This window comes from Hyposmocoma kahamanoa, unplaced genomic scaffold (genome assembly GCF_003589595.1).
Source record: "Hyposmocoma kahamanoa isolate Upper Pololo Valley unplaced genomic scaffold, ASM358959v1 62, whole genome shotgun sequence".
NCBI classification, from domain to species: domain Eukaryota; kingdom Metazoa; phylum Arthropoda; class Insecta; order Lepidoptera; family Cosmopterigidae; genus Hyposmocoma; species Hyposmocoma kahamanoa.
The window spans coordinates 25,034,288-25,052,732 of record NW_020653850.1 but is presented as its reverse complement, the minus strand read 5'-3'; the positions used below and the strand labels follow the sequence as shown (position 1 = coordinate 25,052,732).

Sequence of the window (18,445 nt, the reverse complement as noted above, 5' to 3'; positions counted from 1 at the left end):
TACGATCATCGCGACGCGACGTCACCGCCAGGCTGCGCTGTTTCTTGTATATTCGCAAGGTCCGCAACATCATTTCATCATGTGGCATTCTGACATAAGTACGTACTTAATTATGTATACTAGACGTTAGGTAATTGTCTGCAATCTACAACTTGAATTGACTAAAAAGTTTCGAAGAAAAAAAATCGTAGAGAAAAAATTAATTCCTTATACAAAATTGCTGAACGGGTCGATTCATTGGTAAAGTAAATGTTTTTGTTTAGCTCCAAGTTTTTTCTTATTATATCCTGTTTGCGACACCAAAAATAACACCTAATAATAGCGGTATGCAGGCAACTACCTGACGTGCAGTGTGTAAGTAGTCAACAGCGCACTTTACTTGATGCTTTCATTTTAAATTGAACTTTATGCCACGTATAATAAGAAAGATTCAAAATCCAGTGCCTAGCGTGTTGTTGATAATACCTAACGTATAAAACGTAAACATTAATTAATAATAATTGTGTAAAACGCAATAATATCTACTTACATAAATTTGAAATAAATACAGCAAGTCAGCCCAACGCCGTCATTTACAGTACAATACGACACGACACGACACGATTGGAAATACCACCCTAATGCCAAGGACTTGAATATGATTTCTAGTGCTTAAAATCATATTCAAGTCCTAACTTGAGCATCGAGTAGAATTCTGGAATACGACCGTTAAAATATTGAAATTGTTTAATGATATCTCAGCTAGGCATCGTTAGGGTAAGTTCCGATAAATCGAACACGTTAACTAATTTTCATTTAAATTAATGATGTTTAACTGCCTCCGTGGCCGAACGGGTACCATGCCGGACTGCCACGCAGAGGTCCCAGGTTCGATTCCCGGGCCGGGAGAAATATTTGTATGGCCTACATTTATTTCTCTCGTGAGTTTGGGTGTAATTTGTGGTTGTCTATGTGTGTGTCCATGGCACCCGCGACACAGGGTTTCCCTAGTGCGGGGCTATGTTGATTGTGAGCGTTATTATTGTGAGCGTTATTAATTTTAACTGTTTTTGAAACAGAATGTTGTGCTCTAGTTTTCGCTATTTAAAACGGATATTTGACCATTTGTCACTTAGCTGCGTAGCTTAGATTTAACATTCACCGGGATATAACTTTCACAGCAAATTAAATTACCTACTTCCATTTTAAGATGAACATCTGTCTAACAGTAAGTACCTTCTTTAAACAATTGCGAGGTCAGATATCTGTACGATATCTTATACATTTACCTGAGCTCAGTCCTCTGCGCTTTTTGTGAATTTAGAAATGCTGTTTTACAAGCACCTCCCCAGATTGGGATACAGTACGATAAGAGAGGAAGCTAAGGGCGTTGTACCTAAGATACTTAGGTTCGCCGAATACGTAGTTTTCAAATGCGAAAATAAGTAACTTAAAACTAAAATAAATAACGGAGTAGGTCCTCGCGCGGGATGACAAGTTTGGTAACAAATGTGATAAATTTAGTTTTCCATATATTTAATTAAGGTGAATAAATGCGTACTGCAAAGCTAATTATATCCGCCCAGTTGTTACCAGAAGCAACTAATGCCGTGTCCGCAACGTAGGCAACAAAATTACGACAATTAAAATACAGCACAAGTCGTGAAATTTTATTATTAAAAATTCTTTACCTGCTTGAAAATACATAACAAGCCGAACAAAAGGGAAATAGACAGGAGTTCAAATATAAATAGAATCACTGGGTCTTAAGACGATATCTGTGAGCACAGTTGTTGAAAAAATGCCAAACATATTAATAATCCTAATAAAATCCCCGATTTATTACATTTTTTTATTTGAAATATATCGCCAAATTACATGACTATCAATGACGGCTATAATATGAGTTCCGATCATTCTGTCATAACTTTAGAACTCAGTGAAAATGTTGTTTGTAGAGAAACAAAACCCTCTTTAGTTCACAAGAAAACTGATTGGGCAAGCTTCAAACGGGATCTAGATGATCTTGTCTAGCTCAACGTACCATTGAAGACACCGGAACAGCTAGATATGGAGATGGGAAACATTGTTACGCATATTCATGAAGCTGCATCTAGAAACACTCCCAAAATTCGTAGGCGGACTAAAGGCCCCACCTATCCCAAGGAAATAACAAATCTATTAAAACTAAAACGAAAGCAAAGGAAACGTTGGCATCAGAGCGGGTCACCAGATAATAAGAGATTGTTGAACACGCTTACAAAAAGATTGAGGAGACAAATAAAGAGCTTTAAAGATGAGTCCATGAAGACTTATCTACAACATCTAACGAATGATCGATCTATAGATTACTCACCCTGGAAGGTAACAATAATCTTGAAAAAAACCGATAACTCAAGTCTCTCCCATTAGAGAGTCAAACGACACGTGGGCCATAAGCAATGAACAAAAGGCCAAAACGTTTGCTGACCATTTAGAAAAAATATTTCAACCAAATCAGTCAGAATCTACTGATTAGGTTCTAGGAGAAATAAACTCGTCACAACAACAAGCTGGAATAATAAAAATTGTTACACCCAGGGAAGTACAAAGAGAAATAAAGATGAAAATTAATAAAAACAAATCTCCAGGATACGACATTATTTCTGGCGAAATTCTACATAATCTGCCTCGAAAAGTAAAAGTAAAACTGGCTACACTAATAAATGCCGCTTTTAGATTAGAATACGTTCCTGAACTGTGGAAAGCTGCAGAAATAATAGTGATCCGGAAACCAGGTAAACCGCCTCAAGATGACGTCTTACAGGCCTATCTCATTATTACCCATGATGTCAAAGTTATTTGAAAAGTTTCTACTCAACAGACCGAAACCAATTCTATGCAAAGCATGCAAATCTTTTGGAATCCTATTTAACCAGTAGGTATTTCAGAATTAGACAAGAAGACGCATATTCATAGCTAAAAGAAATAAAAACTGGAGTGCCACAAGGAAGTGTCTTGGATTCTTTACCTTTTATACAAACGATATACCCGACCCAATTGACAATACCATTGTTATATACTGTTGCGGATAACACAGCCATTATTGCTGTAGGAAACAACCACAGGAAGCGGTCAGCAAAGTTTAAAAAGCCATTAACCAATTCCATGAGTAGACCAAGAAATAGCGAACAAAGCTAAATGAAAGTAAATCAGTGCACATTGACTTCAGTTGTCCATTCCATTGTACATTGGAAACAAACAGGTACCCTACGCAAATGCCGACAAATATCTCGGTATGACCCTCGAGGTGAAACTACGCTGGAAAGCTCACATCAAAAAGAAAAAGAAGAATTAGACATACGTTTAAAGAAAATGTATTGGCTATTTGGCAAATGCTCTTCACTATCGGTATGCAACAAAATAGTAATGTATAAACAGGTCCTTATGCCAGTGTGGACCTATGGTATCCAGCTCTAGGGCTGTGCCGCTAAACGCAACATACAGACAACACAACGCTTCCATAATAAAATACTGAGGACAATTGTGGGTGCTCCTTGGTATATACGAAATGAGGATAGATCTGTATCGTGATTTGGATATAGAGCCTGTAAATAAAGTGATCATAAAGAACGCCAAAGCTCACGAATTAACTAACGAAAATAGACTTCATCATCACGTGAACATAGAGGCTATACAGCAACAGCAACAGCTACTAGACAGTACAAATATAGTGCGTAGACTACAAAGAACTAAACCTTTTGAGTTAGTGTAGTTAATCATAGTGAATAAAATAAATATTAGTGCCAGTACTAACTAGACTATGAACACACAAACAAAGTGTCTTCCCCTTAACAAATATTAAAAGATATTTTGTCGATGAACAATTTCTTTATATAAGTTACTTTTCTTTTAAGAAATTATGTTAAATTAAAATGGCTTATTAGTCTTGTAAAATGGCTAGATTGTAATTAGTTATAAGGTTTTGTTTTGGTTTTTAAGAAATAAAAATACATATTTCGTTGTGTGTGTCGCGGGTGCCATGGACACACACATATACAACCACAAATTACATCCAAACTTACGACATTTTATTGCGTTGATCATCATACTCTTATTAGGAAGCTGGAACATTACGATGTAAATGGCAAGGCGTCGAAACTTGTCTCGTCATATCACAATGGTAGAATTCAGAAAGTAGACATAAATGGAGTGACTTCTTTGGGTTCTCCGGTAAAAATGGGTGTACCGCAGGGCTCAATATTTGGACCTTTCTTATTTCTGATTTATATTAATGATCTGCCATTCTTTGTTAAGGACCATTGCGAAATAGTGTTGTTTGCTGATGACACATCCTTGATTTTTAAAACAGACAGACATGACATTAACTATGACCATATTAATGATACCCTCTCTAAGGTAGTTTATTGGTTTAATGCTAACAATTTATTGATTAATGCCAAGAAGACAAAATGTGTTAAATTTAAATTACCTAACGTAAAATCGACTAGTCCAAGCATAGAAATAAACGGATAAAAGTTAGACCTTGTTAATAAAGCAGTCTTCTTGGGAGTGACTTTAGATAGTGAACTTCAACGGTTTCCACATATATCTTCCCTGGTCAGCAGATTAAGCTCTGCTGCATACGCAGTCCGCAGAATACGTGAGTTTACCGATGTTAGTACTGCTAGACTAGTTTACTTTAGATACTTCCATAGTATAATGTCCTACGGGATTCTCATGTTGGGTAAAGCGTTTCAAACCATATTTGTATTGCAAAAACGAGCGATTCGTTCTGTGTACCGTCTAGGCTCTCGGATTTCTCTAAGAGAAAAGTTTAAGGAGACTGGTATCATGACTGTGGCATCACAGTACATTAACTTAAATATTTTATATGCCCGTAAAAATATACATAATTTCAATAAGAAAGAAGATATCCATAATATTAACCTTAGAGCTAAGTCCAATGTACTAAGTACTAATGAGCTAAGTCTCATGGTACCACGATTTCGTTTAACCAAGGTAAACAACTGTTTTATGGGGAACTGTATACGGTTTTACAATATTATACGGAGCATATATTAAGTTTATCATTTCCTAAGTTTAAAAACTACTTTAAAAATATTTTGATCGAAAACTAATATTACAAAATTGAAGACTACGTGTTAGATAAAGATGTATGGAAAGACGACACGGCTCCAGAATCCACACAAATTTGATTCAAAGTGTATTCCATAGCATTTAAGTTTATTTGAAAAGAGCAATCCCGAGAGTTTCTTGCTCGTTCTTCTCAGGGAGGTCAGCGTAGTGAACGAGCACTAGCTTAAATGTGACGTTTTCAAGTGTAAATTTATTTTTCCTATGGAATAAATAATCTTTGACTTTGACTTTGAGTTATTATAAAATAACATTAGTTTTCTCATCTCTTGCTTAAAATCTGCCAAATGGTCATGATCCGAGGTAGTCGCTTGATTTTCCTTGTGTGTGTGCGTTGAGTAACTTAATTAGGAGACGATTTATCACCATTTGATACACAAATCGACATATTAAGTTCCGAAACATTTACAGCGTCAGCGTTTTCATTGAGTTGATGGTTCATAGTGTATCAGGACAATATGTATAGTACAATTTTCAAAATGGCGTCTACGATATCTGACCACGAGGGAAGTATAAAGGTTGCACTAGACTAGGTAGACAAATTGTATTTTGTTGTACATTTCTATGTCCGCTCTGCGCCTGTGTATTCTACGCGTCGATTGGCGACAACGTCACTGCAGTGGTAGTACACGCTACAGTCAGGGTTAAGTGAACGATATAAAGTTGATAAGTCCACGTAACACTCCACTTAGCAACGTAACTTGGACAAATGATATTTGATGTTTATTAATTTCAGTGATTTTTTTTACTTTTAAACGTTAAAGCATTGTAAAATTATGTCTCTACTCACTAGATCAAACACAGAGGCACTGTTTGTGAACTTATGCACTTCTAACACTACGAGTCTACTCGAAATATGAAATAATTTGATAAAAGATCGAAACAAAGACTTGTTTATCGTCGGTCAAAGAGAATTTATTTTTATTATTATTATTAGTTGTACTACCTACAGGTTGTAAACATAATATGAAAAAATTAAGATCCATTATTCTCGTGCTATATTGAAATAACCTTCGTTAAATGCAGTAGGTACTTACGTATTGTATATCTATGTTGATTATGGAGTACGATTATGAAAAAAAAATTAAGCTAGGGAAACGCACCAAATATCGAATACTTTTTGAACATTCTGAACAATTCTGAATTTCAGGCACTATTCTTTAACAATAATTAAGTCTACTATTTGATGTCATTTTTTAAACACCGAGCGAATAAGAAGTGATAATACACCAAACTTTTGGGAAACAATATTTGCTGATGTCTTTTTATACTGCAGAAGACAAAGCGAATCTTTTTGCCTCACTTTTTGCAGAGAATTCGCGTCTGGATGCCGCAGGGAACCTACCACTACCTTACCTCAGCCGCATACGCCAAAAAGAGGTACTTAGAACTCTGCGGAATCTAGATGTGAATAAAGCTAGCGGGCCAGATGGAATTCCAGCGATAGTCCTACGTAACTATGCGCCTTAGTTGTCTCCAATTCTCACACGCCTGTACCGCCTCTCACTTGAGACTGGTGTAGTTTCCAGGTCGTGGAACGTGCAACCTGTGCCATAAAAAAGGAAGCTGACCCTGTCAACTATAGACCTATCTCAGTCATGGGCTTCTTACTGATCAATAATATCTAGTCAATAATATATAACAAGTAATATCAAAAATTGTAAACAACGAATTAAAAATGAACTCAAGAACAAATTTTGATCATATTTGTTTTATAATTTTTAATTTTATTTTGTACAACAGTTTACAATTATTATTATATTTTAAATTTAAATTAGCAAGTTTACAATGTCGAGTTCTTAGGTTTTCGCATTGTTACACATACGAAATGAAACTATTTTTCCAGATTTAAATCGCAATTTAAATCCGGAAAAATAGTTTAATTTCCTAAGTTTACAATGTTTGATAATTTTGTAAATTCTTTTTATTTTAATTTGTCAGGTTTACGTTAAATATTATAGGTAATATATAGGTTGATATATTCTTGACGATAAAATCATTTTCGGTATAAAAATAGAACAAAGTCACTATAACTACTGGGAAATTATTTTTCCTACTAGTTCTATTATTTATTGCAATGAAACCTAATAGAACTAATTGGAAAAAAGTCCCAGTACTTGTATAATAGAACTACTCAATAGAACTAGTGGGGACGAAGGTCTATCCCGTTCCTCTACAAAACGGAGTCCCTTTGAGCTGGCTCCGACTTTTCGCGATGTATCCATAGCGATAGCCGACCGTCTCCAGCTACTTGGACTGGACCTGTCGTCCAATTTCACGTCCGGACGTAGCTGCAGAGCTACCCCAAAGGCAGCAGTACTCCATACACGTCTGCTACATATCAACTGGCCACTTTGGATTCAATTGACAACCGTGTCAAGAGGCTTCTAGGTGACTCGGAATTAGTGGAGGCGAAGCTGCAGAGCCTTGAACACCGCCGTAAAGTTGCCTGCTTATCGGTATTTTACAGGATATATCACGGAGAGTGTGCGATGGCATACACGATTTAATTCCGCCTTCCCCTTTCCATCATCCGGGACCAGACGTAGGCTTGGGTACCACCCCTATGTTGTGGATATTCCAAAGATTTGCACCAAGCGTTACGCTTCCACATTTATGTAGCGAACGGCTTGGAGTGGAATTCTCTGCCAGCAGACTTGTTGCCTGAACGTTATAACTTGGGCCTTTTCAAGGCGAGAGTGAATAGGCATTATTTAGGTGTGCGTGCTCCATCGTCGACCTCATCGTCAGTTTCCATCAGGTGAGATGATGGTCAAATGGGCACTTTTGTATCGCCAAGCAGTAATAGTGCTGGTGAATAAGCACATCGGATTTGTCAAGTTTATGTCTCAGGGTGACGGGTTCAGTGCCGGTGCCGCTCAGACCTCTGCGATTTAAAGTTTTTATTGACGCAGCAACTGTTAAGGGTAGGCGTGTCACTTACCACCAGGCGCACGACTTGTTCGTTCGATGACATCCCTACACTAACTGGGAAAAGAGCTGAAAACCTTTAAAAAGCTTAGCACAAGTTCTTAAAACATAAATAAATTAGCCTTCAAATTCAAATTCGGGTTAAGATCAGTTCAACCGCTTGGGAGGCGCGTCAACGCAGACTGACATACTGACAAACAGGCACACAGATACACAAAAAAGGCTTCAAACTTATAACTCCCTTTTTTACGTCCGGTTTACAAATTCGATGCAAAGGAGTGAGACGAAATACTCTACATACATTAAACACTAATAACGTGAGAATACGAGGGCGGTTTCATAAGTCATAAGTCGTCGTTGAGAAGAAAATCATTTTCTTTTTAATTACGGTTTATTTTTCTACATGGGATGTCCCAACTTACTTCAACCCATCAAAAAAACTGTTTTTCGTCAAGTACGAAAAATAATCCTCTGTTTCAGATACGACTTTTTTAATTTTGATGCAAAACAGTAAAAAAGTCAGATAAAAAGTCAAATAGGGCAAATCTGGTGAGTACTGGAGATGTGGCAATAGTTCGTATTCGTATCATAATTCGACAAGTTTCGATTTTCGATTGCAGATGGAAAATAGAATACTCGAAAATCCGTTTTCTCCGTCTTCAAAAAATACAGCTTCCTCACCAACTTTTTATTTCGAATTTACTTTTTTAAATTCGCGCTAAATTAACGCGCTAAATTTATAAAAAAGTAACGTCAGTTGCTTAGTGAGGAGTTCTAAATTAAGAAATAAAAACGTCACGTATTTATCAAACCGCAATCGTACATTATACAGGGTGGGAAAATCAATGCGACGTGAAGGGGAAGCAGGTACCTTAAATGCTTAAGATAGCTAATTTTACTTGAAGAAAACAAACATTCTTTTTTTCTTTTCATCTAAAGAACACCAACAATCAGTAGCATTGCCATGAGTTTAGTATAGCGACAGTTTTACGGAGTCGACAGCAACCGTGGAAAATATTGGTACAGATAATCGTAGTTCTTCAAGTGACCGCTAGGGGAGCTGTCACAGGCGTAGTCTGTGAGTGAGACAAATATTTCATGCGATCTGTTATATCCCAGCCCTACTACCTAAACTACTAGAATCAGCCCTGCCATTTCTCCTAGTCAACATTCTTCTTTGAACATCATAAAAAAAACTACATAGAAAGCAGCTCAGTTCCTTCCAAACTCCTGTCGTGTAACACGTGCCAATTAAATTTCCATTTCTTATAGGTACTATTTCTTTATTCTATTGTACTTAAATGACCACTTCTTCCCGAATTACACAATTTCGGGAAAATTGAGTTTAAAAAAAAAAGACTTACTACGCCCCGTATAACAGATCGCTAGCAACTGTATTAAGAATTATCGTCACCTTTTCAGTAGTCCTGAAGTTTCATGAAATGGTTCGGTATGCATTTTCGTATTATTTTAAAACTTTAGTTTGTATACACATATACGGAATAAAAAAGTATATTCGGAACTGTCGTTCTTGATTTTTCTTTTCTACTCGTTAGGATCTGTTTTTAAAAGATCACGTTTTACATGCACATAACAAAAATGGAAGATAGTTTTATTGTTTTTAAAGTGTGAACATGACATTTTATTGATTTTAGTCTTCTCAAAGGCATATAACCGTTGCAGCATCAATGATACAAGGTAAAAGTTTTAGTCATGAAAAGAAAAAATAATACGATTAAAGAGGCAGCTGACTATATAACAAACAAGTTTCCAATGAAACTATTATCAATTTTAGTGTAATTTAGACAGTGTAACAACTGTAACTGGAAAGTTAAGTATTTTAACAAATACATCAACAATATCGAAATTTTGTCTATAGGTACTCATAAGCTGCAAGTACCTGCCGATGGATATTTTGTTAGAAAATGATTGCAACTATATTGTAAGCCAGAAAACATATTTTTAAACAATATATTTTCCTGCATTTCGAGATAAAAAATTAAGTTCATATTTCTCCGTACGAAAGAAACTAAAGTGTTATTTTTTTAAACTATCAATTTTTCTATAAATTATACAAAAAATGATAAAAAAGTTTTCAGAGCTATCATTATTTATCAAATAAAAACAATCAGCTCGGTATTCCACAAACTATAATATTTCTAAGTCCAAGAGTTATCAGCCTGGTTGGTAGGTCAATGGTTTCCACTTACTACATATTTGTCACATGTCATCTTTTTAAACCTACTGTTGATAAATGATGACAATTCCGACAACTTTTGTTCTTGTGTTTAGAAATAAAAAATGTTTAGTTTTTTTTGTAATGACAAATATACATCAAACAAAAAAAATATAGATAAAACAAAATTTCATTTTATTTTTTTATTTAATTGATATTCAATTTTTTTTGTGAAATTATTCCATTAGTTAGTTATAATTAGATATTAATACAAAGATCAAACACTCAGAAATTTCCTTCGATCCGGCCGCATTCGAACCGACGTCTTCTAGCTTACCGTGCCAGACGCTATTATCTAGAATTATAGGAAAAAGTATATGATTTGCTTACAGTATAGTTCCAATTATTCTTTCCCAAGAAAAAATAAATCCATCTGCTGGTACGTAGGTACTTACAGTTTAACGAGTAAAGAGGCGCCAAAATTGCAGTTTTTTAACACCTGACGGAAAAAGGGGAGTTATAATTAAGTCAGCGAAGCCTTTGTCTGTGGAATCGTGGTTCCCAAACGGACTTTCCCAAATCTTAAAGTGGTTTGATCCTTTTATTTAAAAGCTAATTTAATCAAGATGGTTCTACTTCGAACTACCTACATTTGATGACCACCTGCTCAACTGTTTAAAGATCATGTATTTTCTCAGTTTGTAGCATTGACTTACAATTATATGGACGTCGGGTCCGCGCTAAAAAGTGTCCGAACTTATAGGTCGTTAAAATCGTATACAGAGCGTCATTCACGCTTTAGTCTTGGTTTGTTCGACTGACAGCAAAGCAAGCAATATTAGACAGTACTGCGATGACATTACAATTTAAATTCAACGTTTTGGCTTTTTCATATTCCTTTACATGTCACTACGTTTAAATAGGTTGACTTGAGACATTTTTTTTCGTGGTTTTTGTATTAGACCCGTCGTCCATTTATTTGTAAGTCAATGGTTTGTATAGATATCTCAGTCATAAAATATATATTTATTTTATTTCACCTTGCCCAATCGATTTGAAATTTGTTATCCTACTATGGAAATCGATGAAGTGGTAACCTTAGTCTAATGTTGCCACCAGGGCAATCTGCGGACTGCCCAACTTTTATCAACTAGTTGCACCAGAACTATCATGTTTGAACTGATTCAAATGGGCTCGACGAGTTGTTGCTTACAGATCGGGGCGAGTGCTAAAGGGAGCAATATTCAGGATTTCATATCACGAGAACTATCCGACGGTTTTTTATATTAAACTTCGAATTCTGTGCAATGGGGGACCTTATTAGGGTGCGTTCCCACGAAACGGGCGGCCTCGGGCCGTGCTGACTCTCGTGGCGACGTGTATTCGGGTTTGCATCGAAAGCATAGGCTTAGCTTAGGCTTTAGCGCCTTCGCGCCGCGCCTATGAAGTTACCGAACAACGGCCGAAAAGGCCGTCACGGACGAGCACGGGCGCGCTCGGGCGGCCTTCTTCCCACGGCACGTTTGTGCGAAACGAGAGGCGCGGGCAGCGAAACGGATCACGGCCATGGGAAACCGCCTTTACATAAACCCCTAATAACAAATTACAAGTATTCACGCAAAATAGATTTTGAGGTATAGTGGATCGAAAATAACCGTAAATGTTCGGTGCAAATGTGTTAAGTGCACTAAATAAACTTCTCCCTGCGGCAATTTTAAGCGTTATCCAGAAACAATTTTTGGTTTAATTTTTCAATCAGTTAGATAGGCCGACTGTCTCGTGTAATCGTGTGTTCACATTAATTGCATTGTATCCAGATGTTTAGTTTTGTGCACAAAAACGGCCCTAGTTACCTCCAGGCTAAAGATTAATAGTTATACACTCTATAGATCTGTAAACAAGTACACGTTGCACACTGAGCGAAACTCGACTCTGAGTCACAAAGAAAATTTAATTAAATTACGTAATTTGCATTAAACTATTGTCGGCCATCAAGGTCAACCGGCCATTAAATGATAAATCACAGACGTGAAGTACGTTAACGAAAAACTAGAACAAGTTCCGTACCATTTATGTACAAAACGACACACGACACGTGACATTGACCATAAACGCAAGCGAACGTGAAACACAATTAATGTAGTAAAACATTTACGTAATTGATCGGGTGTCCCATGAGTGGTGCGGAACCCCAATAAACGAGTTTGGCATCGACCAGTCAAGTTTTCCATGATATTACGACAGTGCTCGGCTTCTCGCGACCGTCTTCACCCGCTGCTATATTAACAATAATCATTCAAAAACTTTCTCGCATATCTGTTGCAATATCCTTTATAGATAGACATAAGATATCCTTTATCGGTAATCAAATCTCTCGTCGGCCACATCAAGATACACGACAGCAGTTTCTGTCAGATCGTATTGTCGACACGTCTCGGACTAAATCTTTGGGCTTCTTATGGCAACGTTGGAAATGAAAGGTAGGTACATACAATTTTAAGAGTTATATAATTTTAAGGTTATTAGTGTCCCTTACTGTATACTTCTACTAACACTGAACATTAACACGATTTGTCAAGTGCAGTCGGGGAAAGCTCCTACAATTGGTTGCTGGCGACATTACCTTGCGGTTTCACCTCCTTTTTTCCTCTTTTTCTCAAGTAACAGAAACTAAAAACAATGTGAATAACTTAAATCAAATCCACAAATCATAAATGTTATTCGTAATAGGTAAGTGTGTTGTGATACGAGTGTACACATAGGTACCTATACTATTTACACATTATATCCTCGTACGCGGTGCGCGTAATGTAAAGCATTAATTACATTAGCCAAATCTTGACCTTGGCCATGTCTTCAAATGAATAGAACATGGTTTTTGCACTCACTTTAATCACTTAACTGAGACACTGAGATCATCGTCATTGCTTTTATCTCCTTTAGAGAAATCTATCACAAACCCGACAAACGTCAAGGCTAATGTCAAAGACCTTTTGGCAGAAATTATTGATCGAACGTGGATGACGTAATGTACTTGTTTATTTTTAGCAGTACGTAGTCTTATGATATAATATGCTACGCGGAAAATGCAGAAAGAATACCAGTGAACCGTCCACATGCACTGAATTAAAACTTAAAAGCGTAATAGTTATAGTTTTATAGGGTCAATGTAAAGGAACGACGTGCATCCTGCGTGGTGAGCGAACGAACGAGTAGAAAGCTTCAACGGGCTTCGCAGCGCGACTTGATGTCGAAGTGTCGCAAGGACAGTGTGAATGTGGATCTGGACGACATCTTGCGCGAGCTGGGGCCATGGGGCGCGTTCAAGTACCGCAATTACTGCCTCATCATCCTGCCCATCATATTTAGCGCCATCTACAATGGACAGTACGTCTTTAACGCCGGGAAACCTAACTATAGGTGTGTACAAAAAATACTCCACATTTTGTACGAATTATGTCCTAATAATAACCGGATTCTCCTCACGTACCTACGTACGTACCTACCTCAGCCTTCATATGGACCACTAAGTCGTCTATGGACGTCCACGTATTAGTGACATCGCGGTATCCTTGCTCGTCTTTTCAGATGTCTGGTGCCGGAATGCGAGTCATCCCCGCCAATGTGGACTCCCGAGGAGTGGGGGCAGTGGGCTCTGCCGGGAGGGGACCTGAACAGTTGCGAGCGGCGCGTGCCCGTCAATAGCACCTGCAAGGAAAATTCTTTCCTCAACAGTACACAGCAATGCACCAGTTGGGTCTACGAGACCAACAACACCATCGTTGCTGAGGTCAGGTTCTGGTACTTCAATCTAGTAAACTAAATTCCATACTGAAACTTCACTTTCAAATTTCATAAAATTGTTTTCCTGATCCAGTTCGACCTGGCCTGCCAGGAGTGGAGACGCACGCTGGTAGGCTCCATCCACAGCGCCGGCCTCTTTACTGCGCTTCTATTCATCGGATTTATTTCAGACACGTGAGTTCAGTATTGATCTTCATCTATCTCACATTAAGGCTTATCGCGGATGCGTATACAAAAAGTGTAGGTGCAAGATTCGATGCGCTGTGTTGGCAGAGTGGGGCGGCGCCACACGTTCATCATAACGGCGACGTTGCCGGCCGTGGCGGGACTGGTGCGCGCCTACTCTACCAGCTACTCAATGTACGTGGCGCTCGAATACTTCGAAGCGCTATTCGCCTCGGGCGCCTACACCACCGGTTACATTCTCGGTACTTCCTGACTAAAGCTTCGTATATTCTTATCGAATCGAAAGTAGAACAATAACAACTCGGATTTTGTTTCAGCGCTTGAAATGGTTGACCTGGACAAAAGAGTTATAGCAGGCAATGGTATGTCCATGTGCTTCGCGACGGGTCAAATGCTACTGGCCATATTGGCGTGGATGTTTCCTTACTGGCGGACTTTGACAAAAGTGTTATATGTGCCGTCTTTTTTCTTTATTTTTTATTACTTATTTCTGGTAGAAAGTGTACGATGGTTGCTAAGTAAGGGGAAGAAGATGGAAGCGGCACGTATTATTTTTAAAGCAGCTGCCGTTAATGGCAGACAACTGTCGGAAGAGACAATCCGACAGCTGACGACTGACAGTCAAACGTCGCAGAAGAATGTGAAAAAACAAGAACTTGGCAAAGGGCGATTACGACGGCTGCTGTGGCTGGAAGTGCTGCAGTCGCGCATCTTAATGACACGGCTTGTCATTTGCTCATTCTGGTTCATCTCTGTTACATTTATCTACTACGGACTGTCTATCAACTCCGTAACGCTGGCGGGCAATATGTACATCAACTACGGGCTCACGGCTGTGGTGGAAATCCCCGGCTACATCATCAGCATCATGACCCTGGATCGCTTTGGCCGCAAGCACTCCATCATCACCGCTTTTTTCGTCTGCGGCGTGGCACTCATCGCAATGCCTTTCACCACCAGTGAGTATTCTGTTCAACTAGCGCATAAAATTGTCAAAGTCAAATAATCCTTTATTTCATAACAAAGCTTGGCAAATAGATATCATTCTATGGATGTCCACGATTATGTGATCGGTTTTTTTTATAAAAACGTTATTTTCATAGTTTTATTGGTTCTCCATACAAACTTTCATCCCCTATTTCACCCCCTTTAAGATTTATTTTTGTGACAAAAGTGTGCTTGTAACAAAAGTTTTGTAACATACAATATTAAGTTTATTTAATACATATGTTAAGTTTACTATTTCCTAAGTTTAAAACTTTTATTAAAAGTATTTTAATTGAAAAGTCATATTACATAATCTCAGTACAGAGTACTAAAAAAACCGACCTCAAAAGTACATTGAATTACGTCTATTTGCTAAGTTTTATTGAAATATCCTTAAATTCGCCACTATACAGGACTTGACGCTGGAGTTAACAAAAATCGGTTCTCACTACTCAAAGTGTATGGAGAGAAAAACGCCTTGGATTGGAAAAATAGCAAAATCAACCATTAAAATAATTGCTCCTTAGTAAAATTTAGGTGCTATTTATAAAAATGAATCTTCACGCGTGAACAGCCACCCGTCGAGGTGGATGATTTTCTTCAAACTGAAATGGGACCACTATGGATGTACCCCCTTTCCAACAAAAAAAGAATCATGAAAATCGGTTCACAAATACCGGAGTTATCGCGTAACATACATACAAAAAAATCGAATTGAGAACCTCCTCCTTTTTTTTTCATTCAGACTTTTCATTCACTTAACATGAGTACAAAAACAACTACAACAGTACTAGTACAGTTGAAATATCCAACGACAAAGATTGGGTATTAAAATTATTCTACATGAAGTGGGCAGTTGCTTGTTTAAATATGTGTATATATATATATATATATATATATATATATATATATATACATATCTTTGTTAATTGTGTATTATATATATATCTTTGTTAATTGCGTATAGCAATATTCACGTTATCGATTCAACCAACTACTACTACTACAACTGTTTTGTTCGTTACATTAATTTTATTTTATGTTATTCAAGTAGTGTTAAATTTTTATTATTAATAATATTATTTTATTTAGGAATATTTCAATGACTGTGTTTTAAGCAATCGCTTGAACGTCGTTATTGTTTTTGATTCTCTTATGTCTTTTCATAATTTGTTATAAATAGTGAAACCTTCATTTAACAAACATTTTTTCCGTAATTTGTACGTGCAGGGCGTATTTTAAGTTCTTTGTGAAGTCCTGGTCTCAAGTTTGATATTTGCTTAGTTTTGCTAATAGTTATTTCAGTATGTATAGTTTTATTTAATATTTTACGAACTAATATGCAAGTTTGATATTTGTATGTTGGCTTAATATTCAATAACTTGGTATCTTTGTATATTTTATTTGTTGATGTTAAATGATCATAATGAAAAAAATACTTTAAAGTTTGTTTTAGTATTCATTATATAACGTTTATAATCTGAATAATTATTGCTTCTTGCACAGCAACATCTTTGCGCGCGTCATGTCAACAAAATATAAAATAGTGTGCAGCAATAATGTAGCAAGTAGATAAGCGAAGTGGCGATGATGTCGACAGCGCGCGAGGCGGTGCAGCTGGGACTATCGCTGATCGGCAAATTTGCGTCGAGCATGGCCATCAGCGGCATCTACGTCTACTCCCTGGAGATGTTCCCCACGGACTCGCGGCACGGGCTGCTGGCTATCTGCTGCCTCTCGGGTCGGCTAGGGTTACTCTTGGCGCCCTACTCACCATTACTGGTCAGTTGCTAAAGAACTCCCCTCCAACATTCACCCCGTCCCAATAAATGTTTATTCCATTCACACCGCTACACAGCAGGCGTGAGATCATTGGTAATCATCGGGAAGGAGTTTATCAGCGCGAGATTCTCGGGGTTCGTAAATGTGTACGTGATTTAGCCGTTCCCGGCACAGGCGCATCTTCGCGCGTCGGTAGGTCAATCTTCCACAAAGAAGTGGCAACAACCTCGGCATAAGTAATACTAGAAACACATCCTTTTGGATATACCATACTTTCTTGTAGGAATGCGGGCAACTCGCGAAACGCTGGGCTAAAATCGAAATTGACGTCGCGACTTCATACACGTACACGTTGTGAACAGATGCGAGTGAGCCCGTCGCTGCCGTACCTGGTGTTCGGCGTGCTGGCGTGGTGCGCGGGCGCCCTGATGCTGTTCACGCCCGAGACGCTGCGCGCGCCTCTGCCGGACACCGTGGCGCAGTCCGAGCAGCTGGCCGCCTCACCCACGCCCCGCCCACTCGCCAAGCACTCGAAGATCTTTCGTACGGCTTAACTCTGTTCCCGTCTGCTGTGTTGCCGTCGACGGGCCAGTATACATACAGCGACATGTCCGTTTCAGGGCTAATCCAAGGCTACGCTACGAAGTAGTATTGAACCGAAGTATCGTAGTCGCTCGAGGACCAATTAATTAGTAAGGCAAAATGCATTTAGTGATATTTTGATAACATTTATAATGCGTAGGTACCCATTGTTGATCAACATATTACCTTTTCATTATATAAGTAATTATATTAGCATTCGTTTTTATTTTCCTTTCGGAATCCATATAATTTCATAGTGTTCGAGAAAAACCGTAGCCAAAGCTGGCTCCCGTCTATTCTGCCCTCGGAACGAAAAAGGGCACAACTGTCGTATAAAGTACGCATAGTTGTGCCTTTTTTCGTTACGAGTGTTAACATTCCTTTCTTTTTTTTAATTTAAAAGAAAAGGCACCCATCTACCGGAAAAACTGGTCTGCTTGATTCACTAATAGTAACCAATTAACGAGTAAACTCGTGAAGTTGTCGTAGTCCAGCATTAAGCATGTTAAATATAACGGTCGGTTAATGCCTCATTAAACAAGTATTGGCAAAAAATCCCTCTAGACGCGACAATAAAAACAAAGAAAAACAAACCTTCCTTTTATAGGGTCACAGATTAGATATGAACCTTCGATGTGTGGAAATCAAAGAACTACTTCTTGTACCGACAAACCTTAACGTGAATAATTATCGCCGACCATTTCCGGGGCCAGGGCCCTGTTTATAATTCATATCGGAATAGATCCGATCGGGCAGCCCATCCGCAATATTATACGCCTCGACTCGAAAAAGACGCAGTTTCCGATCGGGAGAGGCAATCAAAATCAAGCTACAGGTATAACTTGTCAACCTTTGTCCCACACGCACAATATAGCAGAGAAA

General features: G+C 38.1%; 1 protein-coding gene across 4 annotated transcripts; it reads left to right on the top strand.

Moving 5' to 3' along the window:
• The first annotated feature begins 7 nt into the window (after window positions 1-7).
• Window positions 8-17,798, top strand: LOC113229558 (organic cation transporter protein-like). Of its 4 annotated transcripts, none has more exons than XM_026463202.1 (8): window positions 8-98; window positions 13,385-13,642; window positions 13,811-14,012; window positions 14,100-14,200; window positions 14,300-14,454; window positions 14,530-15,171; window positions 16,800-16,981; window positions 17,344-17,795. In XM_026463202.1, exons 2-8 carry the CDS (start codon window positions 13,470-13,472, stop codon window positions 17,533-17,535), a joined length of 1,647 nt encoding a protein of 548 aa, XP_026318987.1. In that variant the 5' UTR covers window positions 8-98; window positions 13,385-13,469; the 3' UTR covers window positions 17,536-17,795. The 4 variants fall into 4 exon arrangements, with proteins under 4 accessions (XP_026318987.1, XP_026318985.1, XP_026318986.1 ...); XM_026463200.1 differs by having other exon boundaries at window positions 25-98; window positions 13,377-13,642; XM_026463201.1 differs by lacking the exon at window positions 8-98 and adding an exon at window positions 12,456-12,702 and having other exon boundaries at window positions 13,371-13,642.
• The last annotated feature ends 647 nt before the right edge of the window (window positions 17,799-18,445 follow it).

Coding starts and splice junctions, on each gene's coding strand:
- LOC113229558 (XM_026463203.1), top strand. CDS start 13,470: ATGTCGAAGTGTCGCAAGGACAGTGTGAATGTGGATCTGGACGACATC. Junction 14,455..14,529: donor CACCACCGGTTACATTCTCG/GTACTTCCTGAC, acceptor ATTTTGTTTCAG/CGCTTGAAATGGTTGACCTG. Junction 15,172..16,799: donor CGCAATGCCTTTCACCACCA/GTGAGTATTCTG, acceptor TGATGTCGACAG/CGCGCGAGGCGGTGCAGCTG.